This window comes from Sarcophilus harrisii, chromosome 2, assembly GCF_902635505.1.
Source record: "Sarcophilus harrisii chromosome 2, mSarHar1.11, whole genome shotgun sequence".
Lineage (NCBI taxonomy): Eukaryota > Metazoa > Chordata > Mammalia > Dasyuromorphia > Dasyuridae > Sarcophilus > Sarcophilus harrisii.
The window spans coordinates 330,206,114-330,225,920 of record NC_045427.1 but is presented as its reverse complement, the minus strand read 5'-3'; the positions used below and the strand labels follow the sequence as shown (position 1 = coordinate 330,225,920).

Sequence of the window (19,807 nt, the reverse complement as noted above, 5' to 3'; positions counted from 1 at the left end):
CAGGAGATCATTATACAAATATACAAGGCAACAACAAGACTATAAGATGATCAATTCTAACAGATGTGATTCTCTTCAACACTGAGATTATTCGAACCAGTTCCACTTAGGCAGTGATGAAGAAAACCATCTACACCCAGGGAGAGAACTAGGGAACAGAGGGTGGAACACAGAATAACATTTTCACTCTGTTTTTTGCTTGCATTTTGTTTCTTTTTTCTCAGTTTTCCTTTTCTTTCTTCTTGATCTGATTTTTCTTGCACAACCAGATCCGTGTGAATACATATAAACGTACTGGATCTGGCATGTATTGGACTGCCTGCCGGGTGGGGGAGAGGATGGAGGAAGGGGAAAATTTGCAGGCGGAGGTTATGCAGGGGTCAATGTTGGAAAAATTACCCATGCATATGTTTTGTGAATAAAAAGCTTTAATAAAAAAAGAAAGAAAAAATAGGGGAAAAAGTTAAAAAAAAAAAAAAAAAAGAAATTTAAGTTTTTTGCAGAAATGAGGGAATCATAGATATGAAATACTGAGCATACTTTCACTCAGTTGAAGAATTGATCAGTTTCTCTGAACTGCTTTTTAGAAAATTATAGAAGGAACAAGAATATATTTAGAACTAAAGGTGATATGGAAGAGAAATTATATCAACTAAGGTTATTTTTTAAAGTTGCGAATTGGAAAGATGCTAAAATGCTACTTTGTTTACCCATTTTTCCGATTGATCTGACTTTGTGACCACATTTAGGGCTTTCTTGGAAATCAAACAAGGGATAGAGAGAATCTCAGAAGATATTGGTCACATAAAATTGAAAAAAATTTGCTCAAATATAATTCTGTTAAAATGAGAAGAGAAACATGACTGGGGAAACATTTTATGAAACACCAAAGTGAGCACAAGTAGGAAAATAATTTATTCAATAACAAAAATTACTGAGAAACACAAAGAATTTAAAATTCTGAACAATACAATGATAAACTAGTATCCAAAAGAATTAAGATGACACAGGTCATTTAAGGAAAGAGATATCAAACTCAGATATGGTCAATGTGGGAATTTGTTTTCCCAGACAATACTGTCAAGTACTGAGGGCTTTTGTTTTGTTTTGTTTTGAAAATTGCACAAATAGATTGCGAAGATCATGCAATTAGTATATTTTGGAGGGACAGACTAAAAGAATGTCTGAGCAACAGGATGATTACAGCAAAAGGTGATTACACTAACAATCTGCTACAAAATGATCAGTCAATTAGTCAAGGGAGAAAGAACCCAACCTTAGAAAGTTATTATAGGAATAGGGGATATCAGAGTTCATCTTCAGAGGAAGATACTGAAATACAAAAAGCCTGTCCTGCACCAAACAGTAATATCAAGTGGGCGCCTGCCCCCAAAGTCTTCATAGAACAATTCAAAGACTTTAAAAAAATCAAATGAAAAAGATTGAGGAAAAAGTTTAAAAAAAATTCTAAGAAAAACAAGATTATGTAAAGAAAGTCAACCAACTAGAAAAGGAGATCCATAATCTTAAGAAAGAAAGTGACCCTTTAAAAACTAGAATTAGGCAAGTGAAAGCTAGTGAAGCTATGTAAGACCAAGAAATATAAAACAAAATATAAAGAATGAAAAATCAAAAGAGAATATGAGACATCTCATTTTAAAAAATATATCTGGAGAATAAATCAAGAAAAAAAAAGAGTTGGACTTCTTAAAAGTTATGATAAAAAAAAATCTTGATCTAATAGAAGTAATTAAAAAAAATGTTCTGAAGTTAGAAAGGGAAAGTAGAAATAGAAAAAAAAAAATCCACCAAAGAAATTCTATTAGGAACATCTACAGGAACATCAAAGCTACATTCTGAAACTCCTAGATCAAAAAGAAAATATTACAAGCAATGAGGAAAAAAAAAAATTCAAATATGGCAGTCACAAAATCACTCAGCCAAAATAACACAGGTCTTAGAATACTATATGTCTAAGAGCAAAAGAATTAGAGTTGCGGCCAAAAAATATGCCCAGCAGAGCTGAGGATAATCTTGAATGAAAAAGGAAATGGACAATAAATTATCAGACTCGGTCAGGATTTTGTTGCAAAAAGTTTTTTATAGAAAAGATGACATATAAGAACCAAGAAAAATATAAGGTAAACATCAAAGATTAATTTCAAGGGAGTCAGTAAAGACAATCTGTTTATATTTTATATGTGGAAATGTAAACTATATGTTTAAGACTGTCAAAGTGGGTAGTTTGTAAAAAAGGCAGGATACAGAGAAAGTGGCCCATAACAAAGTATTAGAGTGAACCCACATTTAGAGGAAGGGACATGGATAACTGTAAAGCAAGGGAAATTGTGAAAGAAACAAAGAGTTGGTAAGATAATCAAGAAAATATAATCATAAAAGTTGAAAAAACTGCCTTCTAACTGGGATGAGGAATGGATATATAGTTAGGCATATCAAAGATTCCTAAGAGGTTAAAGCTAAAGACTGAGAAAAAGCCATCAAATCTAGCAATCAATAAATTACCAATAATCTTAAGAGAGAGAAGTTTTAGTTGAGTAGCAGGGTCATAATTCTGATGCAAAAATTCAAGAAGTGAATGGGAGATGAAGAAATGAAATGTCACAATTTCCCAAAATAAACAACAAACTTGATTTCAGTGAATAGTATAAATCTTAACAGTATATTGAAACGGAGAACTGGGAATCCTGATTACTAACAGTTGTATAATATTGAATGTTACCCAACTTTTCCATGCCTTGGTTTCTATATCTTAAAAAGGAGGGGAAGCTCTAAAATTTAATTATTTCTAAATTCATTTAATTAATACATATTTGGTCAAATAAGAAAAAAGGTAAAACTAAATTACCTGACGCCGACAACCCACAACATATCTTGGTCCATTTGTTGCTTTAACAATGACTAGAATGGGGGAAAAAAAGCCAGAATCATTTTTTAAAAAACAATTTGGAAAAACACTACAAATGTCACTAAAACTGTGCATATGCTTTTATCCTGATATCCTTACCAGACATGTACTGCAAAAATATTAAAAAAGCAAAGCAAAACATAAAAATAAATCAAAAAAGGCTTCTTTGTATTTATCTTCTTTAAATGCTATTTATGATAGCACTTCTTATTATATCAAAAACCTGGAAATAAAGTGGTGCCTATCATTCGGGAAATGGGTAAACAATTTCTGATATATAAATGAAATGGAATATTACTCTGCATAAGAAATAATGACTAATTACAGATAAAAAGTTACAGATTCAGAGAAACTCAGGGGAAAGGATGCAAAATGAAGTGAACAAAACTAAAAGAATCATACACTGACTACAATATTATAGAAGACAACTGTGCAAGGCAATTCTGATCAAGGCAGTAACATCACAATTCCAAAATGATAATCATACTTTTCTCTTCTGGCACAGAAAAGATAAGACATTTTCAGACAAACCAATACAACACAAATTCATTTTTAAAGGGCAGTGACAATCATACAAAAAAGAAAGATAGTATTATCAAAGAAACATTTTTTAAAAATGCCCGTTAAAGAAAGTTCAGAAGGGGCACAAACAAAAAGAACAATGTTGGTAACACCATGTTAAATCTGAAATACAAAAAAACCCACCAAACTGTATGTGGAAGAGTTTCAAATACAATCCTGCTTTTCTGACCTTGCCCATTATGGAAATGTCCTTATTTGTTTGTGACTCTTAAGTTCATAATACAGACATATATGTAATTGTATAAATTTTTTTTTAAAAAGATTATCTGTAGAAGAATGTTATTTTATTTGAATCATCTAAGTTAAAAATGACAATTCTGAAATGACTAGTTGAAGGGAATTCTAATTTGTCAAGTGTCTTTTTTAATTATATATTTTTCTATATGTCTATATGTATTTTGTGTATTTCCATCATCTACTTACATTTTTCTTCTGTTAATTGCTTAAGTACTTCACCCACAATCTACAAAAAAGAAAAAAAAGTGTTATTATTTAATTTGATTACAATTTAAGTTGATTACAAACCAAATTAACAATTTACCTGCCCAACACTTTGTAAGGCCTTCAGATCATTTTCAGACTTTTCATATTGCTTGGTAAGTTCTTTCAACTGTTCTCTTACTGAAATAAAACAATTAATATATTAAACAAGTATTTACAACTTGGAAATTTTACTTAAATATATTCAGATTAGTTTTTTTTAATCAAAATTTAAAACACCTTTATCTGACATATTAAATTTTTAAAGAAATACTAGAGATTATATAAACATCTATTAACTTAAGGCTGTTTCTTAATGAGTGACTGTTGATTTTTCCATCAAGTGGAAACCTGACTTTTATGGGCTATGTGTTTAAATGAATTTAGTTGTCTCTCTCTACTGGCTTACTGGGTTTACTTACCAATGGTTGTTGACATGCAATGACACATTAGGAACAATAGTTTCGATGCCCCCAATTCAAAACATCTTGCATCCTGATCGTTCTGTGATCCAAGTACAAAACTCTACTATTTAGATAAAACGAGTCCAAATGTTCAATAAAAAAATACTATGTGTTAAAATGATGTCATCCTTTTCGTTTAGGAGATAAGTGGGCAAAAAGCTAAGTGAATTTGGCACTAAGAGTCCTGTACAAGAACCCCAAACTTTTAAAAATTTTTCTTTTTTTTTCTTCCTCCAGAAACACCTATTAAGCTGCATCCCTGTATGTAAGTAGCGTTAAGTGGTGTTCTCCCTGCGCTGTGGCGTTTGCAATCGCAGAACTTTCTTCCCTAAACCCCTGAAGCTCCCATCCCGCGGGGCCTAGTGCCCAAGTCGTTCTAAGGTACAAGCACCCTACTCGGCCTTCAGAAGCAACATGGCAGGACCTTTCCCCCCTTTCCTCCCGTCCCCACAGGCTCCGCGCGTAATACCCAGGCCGCGCTAGACTCTAAGCCGCCGCCACTCAATACAATGACAAAGCGCCTTGTGCTACAACCGACGTCTTGAACGTTCAAGAGACCTCCCAGAAGTTGGCTTTCCCTCGGCAAAGAGAGGAGTTAGGAGCGGGGAGCGTCAAAACACTGGCGGAAGGGGAGAATACTTACACTCTTTGAGACGCCCATCGATCTCCTTGTGCTCAAGCAGTTTTTTACGGTAGTCCTGAAGAGCCTTATCTCTCGGGTCCGCCATGATGAGAAGACGCCTCTCATAGGGGATGCTGGGAATGTCCATGGCCGCCAGGGCGGGGGGCGGGGGGAGGGGACAGGGGCGGGGACGAGGGAGGGAGGAGAGAAAAGTGGAACTGATTCGACTCGCCCCGCCTCCTTACCCGAGCTCCTCACCCACATTTCCTCCTCCTCTTCTTCCTTTTGGCCTTTTCCTACTTTCTTCCCTCCTTCCCAACAGGCACTTCGGTTTCCCCCAGCAGGCAAGACTCCTCTGCTGGAGCCGAGCAGCCGACCTCCGTGCACATCGCCCCCTTCTGGTAAGGACCGAAAGAGCAAGAAGTATACTGGTCCTCTGGGTTGCCTCGGAAGCTTCAAGCAGCCTGACTCCTGCAGCTGGAAAAAGAAAGGCCTTTTTGTTAATACTGATTTTTTAAAAAAATCAGATTCTCATTATACTTAAAGGTGACTTCAAATGGTGATACCTAATTCTGTTTAAAAAGCATTGGAAGGATACTTTTTGTTGCCTTTGTTTGTTAGTCTGTTACAAGGATATTAATAAAAATCCCCTTTATAGCAAAAAGAAAAAGAAAAAAATAAAAGACCAAAGTAACAAAGAATGCTTCTCCAAATACGTCTGGGATGCACTAGCATAACCTTATTTTTTCAAGCTCTTTAAAACAGCTGATTTCTGAAATTTAGGGTTTTTCTCCTTTATACACGCGCTTGAATCACTACTAATTTCTTAGAAATCAGGAAAGTCAGTCATCCTGAAATTAGCTGCCATCTGGATTGTCATAACAACAGTATTTATATAGCACTTGCTTACAAAGCACTTTACCTAATACATATGCTCTAAAGTGAAGAACTTCCAAGGACGTTTAAGTTCCTCTTGTGTATCTTAGTTTCTCTAGGTCTCTGGGACCTGCGTGAGTATGTTGAGTAGTAGCCAATAAATATGTACTTAGATTTTAGATATATATGTATTTAACCTTCAAGTTATCAATGTTTAGACAACTAGTTGCTTGATGTATGGTTCCTCCCAGAATTAGGGAATCTGCTGTTTTTGGCAGGAATAACATCCAATTAAGGGGGAAAAGGGGACACACCTCTCTCTTGATGTTCTCCAACTCATGATGTAATCTTTGTAACTAAAACCTATAAAAACTGTATCTCTTATCCCTTTCTTTAACCCTTCTACACGAGCTCTTTCTCTTTCCCTCCTTGCAGTGGAATTGCTCATTCTCATGAGAATTTATTAAATAAACAACTTTTCTGCTTTTTACTTCGAGAAGTCTCTGAGTAGTCATTTTTGGATAGGGTTTTCTATCCCTCACAGCCCTGACCTCTTTCCCTAACTGACACTGGATCCCCTGGGAGACACAAACACTTCTGAATTCACAGCAATTCACCTCCCTCTTTTCTCTTCCCCATGTGTAGAACAACCCTTCTGTAGTTAGCCAAAGGGGACATTTTGCTGTTTAGTTCAGTCAACTCTGTGACCCCATTTAGAGTTTTCCTTCCTTTTTAACTTTATTTTACAGATGAGGAAACTGAAGCAAACAGGATTAAGTGACTTACCCAGGGTCACTCAACTAATAAATGTCTGAAGTCCAGTCTTCCTGACTCCAGGCCTCGAAACTCTTATCTACTGACCTACTGCACAGAACACCTATCTACAAAACACAATTATTTCAAAGCAAAAGCATGTAGGAAAAATTTCAAAATATCTCCCTCATAAACCTGGGAGATAATATAATAGCAATAAAACAGCATTAGCAGGGAACATGTTAATAAAAAATGTATACCTTTAATGCCTACAAAAATCCTTTCTTGTCTGGTGTCTCCCATGATGTACTCACTGTTCTTTGTGAGATACTGTATCTCTCTATTGGCTGAGTCACAACAATAGGCTCTTTGAGCCTGTTTCTGGAAAGGGCATGTGGCTCAAATGGTTAAGCATGGCCTCCACCATCTCCAATTTCAGGCTCAGCCTGAACTAGTTTGTTACTATATAGTATTTTTGGAAAAACGAGAACCCATATTCTAGGACCACCAAGAGTTTTAGTTCTCAATTTGCTGAGTAGGATTGCAGCTTCAGGCATCAATATCTCAGTTTCTCTTGACAATTTCACTCTTTAGATGACTTCACTTTACCACAATGTTTCTGCTATAAGATGTCATTCCTAATAGAAGGATGGAAGGAAAGATAAAGAATCCTGCCCCCATGCTATCCCACTCCCTTTCAGCTTTTTCCATGTGACACAATTGAAAAAGTGAAAAGCAAATTGTCACCTCAGAATTGACAATTGCATTTTTTTTTTAAGGAGAATTACTTTTATTTTATTTTATTTATTTATTTTTTTAGATAATTATAGCTTTTTATTGACAGAACCCATGCCAGGGTCATTTTTTACAACATTATCCCTTGCACTCACTTCTGTTCCGATTTTTTTCCCTCCCTCCCTCCACCTCCTCCCCCAGATGGTAAGCAGTCCTATACATGTTAAATATGTCCCAGTATATCCTAGATACAATATATGTGTATAGAACCCAACAGTTCTCTTGTTGCACAGGAAGAATTGGATTCAGAAGGTAAAAATAACCCAGGAAGAAAAACCAAAATGCAAACAGTTTACATTCATTTCCCAGCGTTCTTTCTTTGGGTGTAGCTGCTTCTGTCCATCATTGATCAATTGAAACTGAGTAAGATCTTCTTTTTGTCGAAGAAATTCACTTCCATCAGAATACATACAGTATCATTGTTGAAGTATATAATGATCTCTTGGTTCTGCTCATTTCACTCAGCATCAGTTCATGTAAGTCTCTCCAAGCCTCTCTGTATTCATCCTGCTGGTCATTTCTTACAGAACAATAATATTCCATAACATTCATATACTACAATTTACCCAACCATTCTCTAATTGATGAGCATCCATTCATTTTCCACTTTCTAGCCACTACAAACAGGGCTGCCACAAACATTTTGGTCCATACAGGTCCCTTTCCCTTCTTTAGTATCTCTTTGGGGTATAAGCCCAGCAGTAACACTGCTGGATCAAAGGGTATGCACAGTTTGATAACTTTTTGGGCATAATTCCAGATTGCTCTCCAGAATGGTTGGATTCGTTCACAACTCCACCAACAATGCATCAATGTCCCAGTTTTCCCGCATCCCCTCCAACAATCATTATTTTTTCCTGTCATCTTAGCCAATCTGAAAGTGTAGTGGTATCTCAGAGTTGTTTTAATTTGCATTTCTCTGATCAGTAGTGATTTGGAGCACTTATTCATATGAGTGGAAATAGTTTCAATTTCATCATCTGAAAATTGCCTGTTCATATCCTTTGACCATTTATCAAATGGAGAATGACTTGATTTCTTATAAAAATTAGAGTCAATTCTCTATATATTTTGGAAATGAGGCCTTTATCAGAACCTTTAACTGTGAAGATGTTTTGACAATTGCTTTCTTAAAGTCCACAAGGAGCATGATTGATCCTACAGACAGTAACTTTGTTTGTTCCCAGTTATTTGTCTATCCATTGGTTCAATACTCTTTAATTCCCATGGGTTTATTAAGGAACTTTTTTCTCACTTTATGGCTGAGTTGTTTAGGTAGCCTCCTTTGGTTTTTTTAGGAAAACTCCTAAACGGTGCTCATATGTAATCCTAATTTCAATAGCCCCTTCCAGAGCGATTTGGATACTGTTACTGTATCTTTAATAATGAATGGAATCTTGAGGAGTTACTATTTATGTTATCTGTTTGAAGTCTATGAGATGACTGGCAGTTTAGGGCAACTAGATGGCACAGTAGGTAGAGAGCTGGTCATGAAGTCCAAGGACTTTGAGTTCAAATGTGACTTCAGACAGTTAATATTTGTTAGCTGTATGACCTTGGGCAAATCACTTAACCCCAAATTCAATTTGGCGGAAGAGGAGAGGCTCTTTATATTACTTACTTCTTAGCCTCTAACATTTAACTCATCACTCAACTACAACTGCTCTCACCAGTCACTTATAACATCTAATCAACTTCATGACTTTGCCACTAACTACCTGAGTAATTTTGAATTTCCAGATGGATTTGGCTGTAGTCTTCTTGTTTCCCAATAGTTACATTGCATACAATCATTTGCCTTTCTTATATTTTTGTTACATTTATGTATATAATTATTTATATACTATATTTATCATACTATAATCATTTATCATGTAGAAGATAATGGAGGAAAAGACAAGAGAATACAAAACAAGGAGCTTGTGAGGAAAGAGGTTTACCTAGTTAATAATTTTTGAGTAAACTGAGAAAAGGCTCTAGTTAATTGACTAATTACAGGGGGGTTGCAGTTTTAGTAATTAATGGGGGAATGTGAGAACATAACCCTTGATTATCTTAGAAACCAGGATGAAAATAATGTGACAATCAAGTAGCAGGTAAAAAAGGTGGCTAGTCATTCCTAAAGCCTGTTACATATTATTCATATCTCCTAAAATCTGACTACATACATATCCCCTTGGCAATTTTTTTTAACTCTCATACCATACCCATTCTCTCCTTTACACAAGTCCATGTCAAAAAGTTCCCCTTTCTCTTTGCCAGAGATCATCCTAAAATTTAAACCCTTATTTTTGTCCTTATTTCCTTTGACATATTGCTTCCATTATTATCCCTTCTTTCATCTAATTTTCAATCCCTCTTTATTTGAATTGGCTCCTTCCCTGTTACCTACAAATATACCCAGGTCTTCCCCATCCTTAAAAATAAATAAACTCACTTAAACCTATCTCTTTCCCTTTTTAAAATTCAATTTCAGGGGTGCACATATATGAATAAGGAGACTTAATACTCCTTTCCTTTTTCTCAGTTCTTAGGCAGTGACATCTAACTTGATCACTCTACTGAAACTGTTCTCAATAAAGTTATTAATGATCTCTTAAATACCCCTCTCAAAAATGAGCATGCTCATTTTTGCATGTAGCATTGATATTACCCTTTCCTCCTAGGTTCTTTCTTGCTTTTCTAACAATTCTTTTCCTTCTATCTTGGTCACTGTTATTGGATATTTATCCACATCTTTGTAACTGTGATGCTTTGCCCTGGATCCTCTCTCAGTCATCTCAGCATAGTGAATTTATTGGTTCATTTATTTCTTTGCAGATAACATATGTGTGTTGTATATACATACACATACAAAAATATGTACATACATGTATGTATATAGTCCTGGACTCATCACCGAAATGCCTGCCTATTTGGATATATCCCATGGATGTCTTGACAAAAGAGAACTCTTTATATCTTTTTTCCCCCTAAATCAATTCTTCTAATTTCCATATTTTTGATGACTAGCATCATCTTCCTTGGCAACCAGTTTTACAAACTCAGTCAACTTATATTATTCATTCTCCCCTACCATATTTAATAAGTTGTCAAATCTTGATTTCACTTCTACAATATTCCTTGAATTGAATTCTTTTTTCTCTCTTTACATGATTCAGTCAGTCAACACATAATAAGCGTTTACTATATGTCAGATGCTCACTGTGCTAAATGTTGGGTATAACAAGAAAGACAAAAACAGACCTTGCCTTCAATGATAATGAAAAAGATAACATAAATAACTAAGTACATTTGAGATAAATATAGAGTAGATGAGAGGTAATCTCATAGAAGAAGGAAATAGCAGTTTGGACAATAGCAATTATTGCAATTAGGCAATAGTAGCATTGATAGTAGGCAAAGTTGTAGGTAAAAATTAAACTTTAAATTGAATCTTAGAGGAATTCAGAAAACCTAAGATTCAGAGGTGAGAGAGCAGAGCATTCTGGGCATGGGGAGCAAACAGTCCTTAGCACAGAGACAGCATATTGTATTTAAGGAACAAGATCAATGTATCTGAATCAAAGAATACATGAATGTTGTAAAGTATAAGAAGATTGGAAAGATAAGAAAGCCTGTTAAAAGTTCTTAATGCCAAACAGATACTAGAGGTAAAAGGGAACTGCTGGAACTCATTGAACAATAGAGAGAAGGGAAGGAGGAGGGAAAGCAGTGACATGGTTAGACCAATGCTATAGAAAAATCACCTTGGCAACTGACTGCAGGATCAATTAATATGGGCAAACACTTGAATCTAGGAGACCAAATAGAAAAGTATTGAAAGAGTTCAGGAGAAAGGTGATGAGGACCTGAACTAGGATAGTAACTGCAAATATAGAGAAGAGAATATATATCAAAGATGCTGTGAAATGACAAAATTTAGTATTTGATTGAATATATGTGGTGAATTAAAGTGAGGAAACAAGGATGACAGCTGGTCACAAGCCTTGTGGCTAGGGAAATGGTACTATCCTCAATTATCATAAAGAGGTTCATTAGTGGAGGTGGGGAGGTGGAAAATAATTAGTTCTCTTTAGGACATATTGAATTTGTGTTAATGGCACAGAATAGAGATAAATACAGTTAATGATAAGTGACTATAGCTCACATGAGAGGTTGGGGCTAGATATGTAGATTTGGGAATCATCTTCACAAAAATGATCATTGAATTCCCAAGAGCTCAGAAAATCACTAAATGAAATAGTATAATTGGAAAAAAGAAGCAGACCCAAGATAGAGCCTTAGTGTTCACCCACAATTAGCAGGTATAACAAACTAGATTATTTTAGTAACTTCTTAATTGGTCTTCCTGCCTCAAATATTTTTTATCTTCAATGTGTTCTCTGAAAGCTGCCTAAGAGATATTTGTAGAGAATATGTCTGACTATTTCATTCCCAAGTTCAAAAAATTCTACTGACTCTCTATTAATTTTGGGTTTGGATACAATGCCATTTGGCATTAAGAAGTCCTTTACAAACTGGTTCCTGCCCATATTTCCAGACTTATTATATATAATTTTCCTTCATACATTCAATGGTCAAGTCAATCTGACTTCCATGCTGTCCCTCAAGATACAATATCTGTCTCTTTACTCCATGACTTTGTATAAGCTATTCTTTATGCCTAGAATGCACTAAAATCTGATCATGTTATTACTCTACTAAAAATGTGTTCAGTGGTTCCTCATGGCCTACAAAACAAATCTTCCAAACCTGGCTTCATCTTATGCCTTTTTACATACTTTACATTCCAATTAAAATATTCCACAGTCATTCCATATCATCTTGCTCTCTCTGTATTTGTATATTCAGTTTTATAGGTTCATAAAACACTTTTTGTCTTATTTACTTAACTGAATATTTTAAGAGATCATGTTGCTTTTATCTAATGCTTCCAATACCCACCTTTTGCAGGTACTTAATAAATGTTTGTTAAATCAAACCCACTGAAAACAAACACAAATACACTGGCATTATCTTTTTTCCTAAATCCTCCCTTCTTTCAAACTTTTGAAGTTTGGGCACTATTACTGGGCACTACTATCCTCTACAATCTAGGCTTAGTGCAGTTCTCTACTTCCTCATTCAAACAACATATCTTTCATTGCCAGATCTTGATATTCTTACATCATCTCTGTTGTCTGATCCCTTCTTGCTACTCATAAAGCTACTGTATTCATTCAGATTCATATCATCTCTTACATGGACTATTGGAATAGCCTGAGTTGGTCTCTAGGCCTCAAGTCTTTCCTTACAGCTTATTTTCCAATTGGTTGCCCAAGTGATGTTCTTAAAAATCTGACATAAACATTATATTCCCCTGTTATATCCAGAATGAAATATAATATTCCATGATATTTGAAGCTATTCATAGCCTATTCCCTGGATACCTTTCCATGTTTCTTAAACTTTATTCCTCTCCAGAGTACTTTATGATCTAGTTACTCAATCCTCAATACTCCACATCTTTGTGTCTTTGCATGGATTACTCCTCCCTCCATCCTATGCCTAAAATTCTTTTTTTTTCTATCTCTTATTTTTCCTGATTTGCTTCAGATTTCAGTTCAAATCTCTTCTTCTGGAGAAGGCTTCTAATACTTTCTTCTCTGAGATAACTTCTTACCTACTCAGTATATAAATATTGAATGTACCTAGTTATTTACATGTTGTTGTCCCTATTAAAATGTGAGTTCCTGGAAGTCAAGGAACTATTCTTACATTTCTTGGTATTCCCAGTGCTTAGCATAGTGTCTTCAAACATATTAGGTAGTTAATAAATAATTTTCGATTTATTGGTTGATTGAATTGGACCAAACTATATCTGGCAAAATATTTGAAGCCTAGAAAAGATAACAGAATATAAGAAAGCAGTACAGCCCAACTCTCTCCCATCATTACTCCAATAAAAATAAATGATAAAGTGGAATACTAAGGAGTGATTGAGAAATCAGAGTGAATCATTTTTTCCAGTTCAGATTAATATAGGAAAATTAGGACGCTAGGAAAATCCAACTAGGAATGTCCACTTAGAGATTGAGGATATAACCTCTGGCTAAATACCAGCACAAGGAAATATGTCATGGATCCAGCTCAGATGAAGCCTAAGTATGGTTTACCATTTTCTCTACAATTTTCCTCACCTTAGATGAGGGGCAGGAATAAAAACAAGCCTATAATATTGTTGCTCTGACTTAGTCAGTTTCTGGGTTCCTTCTTCAATCATTGCTTACAAAATAATAGTATGCTATCACATTCATATATCTCCTTATTGATAGGTAACCCTTCAATTTCCAATTCTTTGAGAACATAAAATAATTTTTCTTCTTTTTCAAAAGAAATTTTGCTAAAATATTTTTGTATATATGTATACTTTTCTTCTTTGGGGTAGAAATCCTATTAATTTGGAAATTACTAGGTGAAAAAGTATGCATAGTTTAATGACATTCTGGGCATATTTTCAAATTATTTTCCAGAATTACTGGACTATTTGTAGTGCATTTGTGTAACTATTTTTCTACAGCCCCTCCAGAATTTGTCATTTTCCTTTTTTGTCATCTTAGCCAATCTGAACATTGTAAGATGAGAATGTGAGATTTTCAATTTGTATTTCTCTATTTATCAACGATTTATATCCCTTTTCTTATATCTATTGATAACTTGACTTTATTTCTCTGAAAACTGCCTACTTATCATTTATCATTTGGGGAATAACTCTCTTGTAAATTTGACTCAGTTCTATATATCAATAGAAATGAGACCATATTATGAGGGAAATTTGCTGTAAAGATTATCTCTCTACCCCTTTTTTGCTTTTCTTTTAATTTTAGCCTTTTTGGTTTTATTTCTGGAAAACTTTTTTATTTTATGTAGTCAAAATAATCCATTTTATGTCTTATGAACTTCTCTATGTTTTATTTGTGTATGGATTCTTCTGTTCATTGAACTGACAGGTAATTTATTCCATGATCTTCTAATTTCCTAATTTATAATGTCACTCTTTATAACAAAATCATTCATTATCTATTTGGAGCTTATCTTGGTATGTGATGTGGGATCAATCAATAAACATTTATTAAGCACTTACTTTGCACTTTCCTGAAACAAGAGGCTAAAAAAGTTGAAAATTGTTTTATAAATGAGCTCTGGTGCAAGTTTTAGAAAACACGTGAGCACTTTGGAGCAATGAACTGAAAGGAGAATTAACAGCTTAGTGCTCCAGACCTGCTTCCCTTTTAATCCTTGCATCCAAGAGCTAGAGAATGACCCCTTTAAAGATAGAGCTAGACAGTCCCACCCACTAACTATAAACAGGACAGTCCAGTCATTGTAGCTGAAGCTAGTAGGTAGGCACCTGTGAGAGAGACAGGAAGCAGCTTAGGTATTGCTAGTAGTGATGAGCCTTGACTTGACTACAATATGGGAAGAATTTCATGCCACTGGAGCAAGTGAACCCAAAATCCAGTTCTGATCCTAATTTATAAATACATAGAGTAGGATGGAGGGAAGTTCCCTGTTGCTGAGGCACATGCTTCAAGTTCTGGCCTTTGTTCTCTCTGGTGAAATCAGGGAGTCTTTCCCATGGAAATAAGGTTGCCAGGGAGTCCTAGTCACAACCTTGCTATACAATCATAAATCTAAAAGAAAAGGAGTTCCATATCATCAAGGCAGGGGTCAATACTTGTGTTCAGATCCTAAAACATAGAGCTATCTATCTTCATCAGAATTGCAGAACAATTGCCTGACCAAATAGTCCCAATTTGGAGCAACAGTTTATAAACTAAAATGGGGAATATAGTGAGAAATTCCATATCACTGAAGGTCGAAGTTTGGTGACCTGACTCTTATAGTTGCTAGGACACTTAGCCTCAGCTTTATTCTGCAGTTCATGAATTAAAGGGAGGTTTCTGTGGTTCAGGCTTGTCTTGTTACAAAGCCTGCTGGTTTGGTTGAATTCTGTCAGGAAGGGATAACTCCAGGAGTCCTTATAAGGAAACTTTATTAGCAGCACAATGATAGTCACCGAATTAGTAGAAAAGTTGCAATGTTCCGGAGCCAAGTATCACTGTGGCAGTTAAAGAGACTGAGAAGTAAAGAGAATGGAGATAATCTGAGAATGGGAGACAAGCATTTAAAAGACTGTCAATGACTGCTTTATGAGCTTTAGATTTGATTGGGATTTTTATGGAGCCTCTCTAGGACATTTCCTGACTAATAGGAAGGAGATAGAGTATTCTTCCTTTTTAGCTAAATGAGAAAGAAGCATTTCCTTTCAGATTTGAAGTGAGGATAGGATACTACCCCTGGTCTATAAGTAAGCAGAGAGGCATTTTGTTCTATGCAATGGCAGGTTTTATCTCTAGATGAAGGGTAAGGACCATTCTAATATTCTAACCTCAGACTGCCTTGCATTTAGGAATAGTAGCTTATCAAAATACATACTCAAAGAAGCCAAGGCATGGAATATTTCAGTAGTAAAGCAGCCAGTAAAATTCTAGTGTCACAAGTCAGTTACGAAATGGATTCCAAGAGACAAAATGGAGTTGAAAAACATCAAAAAATCACACAGGAAAATATTTCTACTGAGTGAGGCAAGTCAAAACATCACCATCATCATCACCTTGATGACAAGATCATCTCAAAACCTGATTGGAGACAGCACAAGGCTCAATACAAGAGAGCTTTTGGAATAACAATAATTACCAAATCACCAGACCTGCTTCATCCTAACTTCATAGCCATCATAGAGGGGAATAATTAATTATTTTTGGAGAGAGAACACCATCTTCCTCAACACCATACCAATAATACCAACTGCCATCAATAGGAAGAAATTAGAATCCTAAATTAGAGGAAAGAGGGCAGAGAAAGTAGACTTCCATATGTTAAGAAGATCAGGACATTACTATCACCTTGACCATCATCTCTCTCCTCAGATCTCAATGAAGTTGAACTAGGACCTTGAACATAAGAACTTTGAGAATGGCAATATTTCCAAGCTAGTGTCTTTAACCATCAATCTGGAAAGCAACTCCAATTCTGCGGACTTCTGTGGTCCTGCAATTGCTATAGACATATCTATTGAAGACTCAGAAAAGAAAATTCTTGAATCCAGCTTTGTAATTGTTAGATCTTTCAATATCAAAAAGTAACATGACTTTATGAGTTGAATGACAAAGAAGAGATATTACTATGTTTTGAATCTATACTTTAGGAACCATGGGATCTTGCCATTCAGCTTAGCAACTGAAATCTTGTATAAGTGTTGTCTCCTTCATTAGAATGTGAACTTATTGAGAGGAGGGTCTGTTTTAATTTTCTATTCACATCCCTTGTGCTTATCACAGTGCTTTTCATGACTAAGCATTTAATAAATGGCATTAAGAAGCATTTATTAAGTACCTACTATGTACCAGTACTGTGGTAAGTAATGGGAAATGAGTAAATTAAGATATTTGAGAGAGTATCAGTAAAAATGTTAAAGTCCTCTGGAATGAGGGTAGGAGTTGGGGAGAAAAGAAACACTTTTAGCAAGTCACTGAGTTCATTGAAAAAGAAAGGAGAATGGAGTTCTAGAAATAACAGATACCAGAATCTTGATTGTTAAATATAGTTTGAATGAACTTCAAAGGTGTTGAACTTACTGAATGATGGTGGTAGAAGGAGAGTCTAAAAGTGGCAATGGACAACAAGGAATTATCAAATTCTCTACTTCTGTTCCTGAATTTTATTTTTTCTAGCTCTATAACATATTTTTTGATTATTTGATTGGTGTAATACAGAAGTAAATTAATTAGTTTTGATTGCAGATTGACTAGAATGACAGGGAAAGATAACACAGAATGTTGGAGGGAATGTGGGAAAACAGAGACACATACATTGTTGGTGGAATTGTGAACACATCCATCCATTCTGGAGAGCAATTTGAAACTATACCCAAAAAGTTATCAAACTGTGCATACCCTTTGATCCAGCAGTGTTTCTACTGGACTTATACTCCAAAGAGATACCAAAGAAGGGAAAGGGACCAGTATGTGCCAAAATGTTTGTGGCAGCCCTGTTTGTAGTGGCTAGAAGCTGGAAAATGAATGGATGCCCATCAATTGGAGAATGGTTGGGTAAATTGTGGTATATGAATGTTATGGAATATTATTCTGTAAGAAATGACCAGCAGGATGAATACAGTGAGGTTTGGCAAGACTTACATGAACTGATGCTGAGTGAAATGAGCAGAACCAGGAGATCATTATATACCTTAACAACGATACTGTATGAGGATGTACTCTGATGGAAGTGGATTTCTTCGACAAAGAGAAGATCTAACTCAATTTCAATTGATCAAGGATGGACAGAAGCAGCTACACCCAAAGAAAAACACTAGGAAATGAACGTAAACTGCTTGCATTTTTGTTTTTCCTCCTGGGAAAAGTAGTTTTATTCCTTCTGAATCCAATTTTCCCTGAGCAACAAGAGAACTATTTGGTTCTGCACACATATATTGTATCTAAGATATACTGTAACCTATTCAACATGTATAGGACTGCTTGGGAGAGGGGGTGGAGGGAGGGAGGGGAAAATCGGAACAGAAGTGAGTGCAAGGGATAATGTAAAAAATTATCCTGGCATGGGTTCTGGCAATAAAAAGTTATTTAAAAAAAGACAAATCTAAAATGAAATAAACAATTGAATAGGTTTTCAATGTTTATCTGTACAAAATAATAAAAGTGTCAATATGATCTAAAAAAAAAATACTTTTTTCCTCCAGTCACTTTTTTAGTGCTATAGTTCTCTTACAGGGAGTGAGGATGTTAAACAAAAGGTTTGTTTTGCAGATTAAAGTTATAAAGACATGGAATCCTTTCAAGTGTCAGCTGCTTATTTGGAATGGAAGCATATTCACGGCAAAAGGTATATTCCTTATTATTGTTCAGTAAGAAATGACCAGTAGGATGATTTCAGAAAGGCCTGGAGAGACACGAACTGATGCTGAGTGAAATGAGCAGGACCAGGAGATCATTATATACTTCAGTAACAATACTATATGATGATCAGTTCTGATCGTCGTGGCCATCTCCAGCAGTGAGATGAACCAGATCAGTTTCAATAGAACAGTAATGAACTGAACCAGCTACACCCAGCCAAAGAACTCTGGGAGATGACTATGAACAATCATTACATAGAATTCCCAATCCCTATATTTTTGTCCGTCTGCATTTTTGATTTTCTTCATAGGCTAATAGTACACTATTTCAAAGTCCGATTCTTTTTGTACAGCAAAACTTGTAAATAAAAAGCTATTAAAAAAAAAAAAAAAAGGTATATTCCTCATGAAAAAACCCAGGTTAATGTCCAATCTAGTCCTTAACCTCTTGCTTTCACATATTCAGGGAGGCTATCTTTGGGATCCTCCTTTCTTCCCTCCCCTTTCCCCCCAGACTCCCAGCACCAAGTCCCAGCTCCCTTTTCTTCTCCCCTCCTCCTTATCTCTGCCAGGTAGAAGTTGAGGAGACAGAGTGTAGAGAATTGGAGGCAGAAAGGAAAGCAGTAGAGTAGCCAGCGGGAGAAGAAATGGAGATTGGAGGGCGGCCAGGGAAGGGGTAAGGAGTCGCTGAGGGAGAAGGCTGCGGAGAAAAGGATGTTCCTGAGGGCTGCCCAACAAAAGGCAGAGGAAGAAGAAGAAGCTCTGATAACTCAGCCGACGCTCCGGGTAAAAGAACAGGCGCCACAGCTGCAGGTAGGCAAATGTCAAGAGGGAAGCATATAACAACTTATGCAGGATGCTCAGCGCAAGATGCACCGAACCAGGGACAACAGAGGCAACTGCTGTTCTTTTGCTTTCCTCGACTGTACTGCTAGCCATTGTCGTCCCCTCGCCAGCTGCAAAAGCGGCTGGGGAACTCTTGACAGATGCCCTCATGAAAGAAGGAAGGAAAGAAAAGACCGAACTTGAGTCTCTACAGTGAGGGTGGGGAGGTGTAGGCTGGCGGGGGGTGGGGGAGGAGGAGGAGGAGAAGAATTCCCTTGTCACACCCCTCCCGCTTCAGCCTTCGGGAATTATAGCGTCAGGATCCCTAATCTTCTTCGGAGTCTTCGAAGCTTCAGGCTTCCGGGGGTGAGGGTGGGAATTAGAATTTGGGCTCCTTCCTTCTGTAGTTCTACAGTTACAGAAAAAAACAAAAACAAAAACGAAAAACCAAACAAACAAACAAACAAAAAAAAACTCAAACCAAAAATAATCAGCTGAGGAGCTAGAGCGTTTAAAGAGTTCTT

General features: G+C 36.0%; 1 protein-coding gene across 1 annotated transcript in view; it reads right to left on the bottom strand.

Annotated features, from left to right (window-relative positions):
- Positions 1 to 5,242, bottom strand: part of PSMC6 (proteasome 26S subunit, ATPase 6) — a 28,935-nt gene extending 23,693 nt beyond the window's left edge. The window contains exons 1-4 of the mRNA XM_031952837.1: positions 5,096 to 5,242; positions 4,050 to 4,129; positions 3,932 to 3,971; positions 2,867 to 2,919 (exon numbers count right to left, since the gene is read on the bottom strand). Of these exons, the coding sequence (XP_031808697.1) occupies positions 2,867 to 2,919; positions 3,932 to 3,971; positions 4,050 to 4,129; positions 5,096 to 5,222 (300 nt within the window). The 5' untranslated portion in view covers positions 5,223 to 5,242. The remainder of the gene's footprint in view (positions 1 to 2,866; positions 2,920 to 3,931; positions 3,972 to 4,049; positions 4,130 to 5,095) is intronic.
- Positions 5,243 to 19,807: the final 14,565 nt, after the last annotated feature.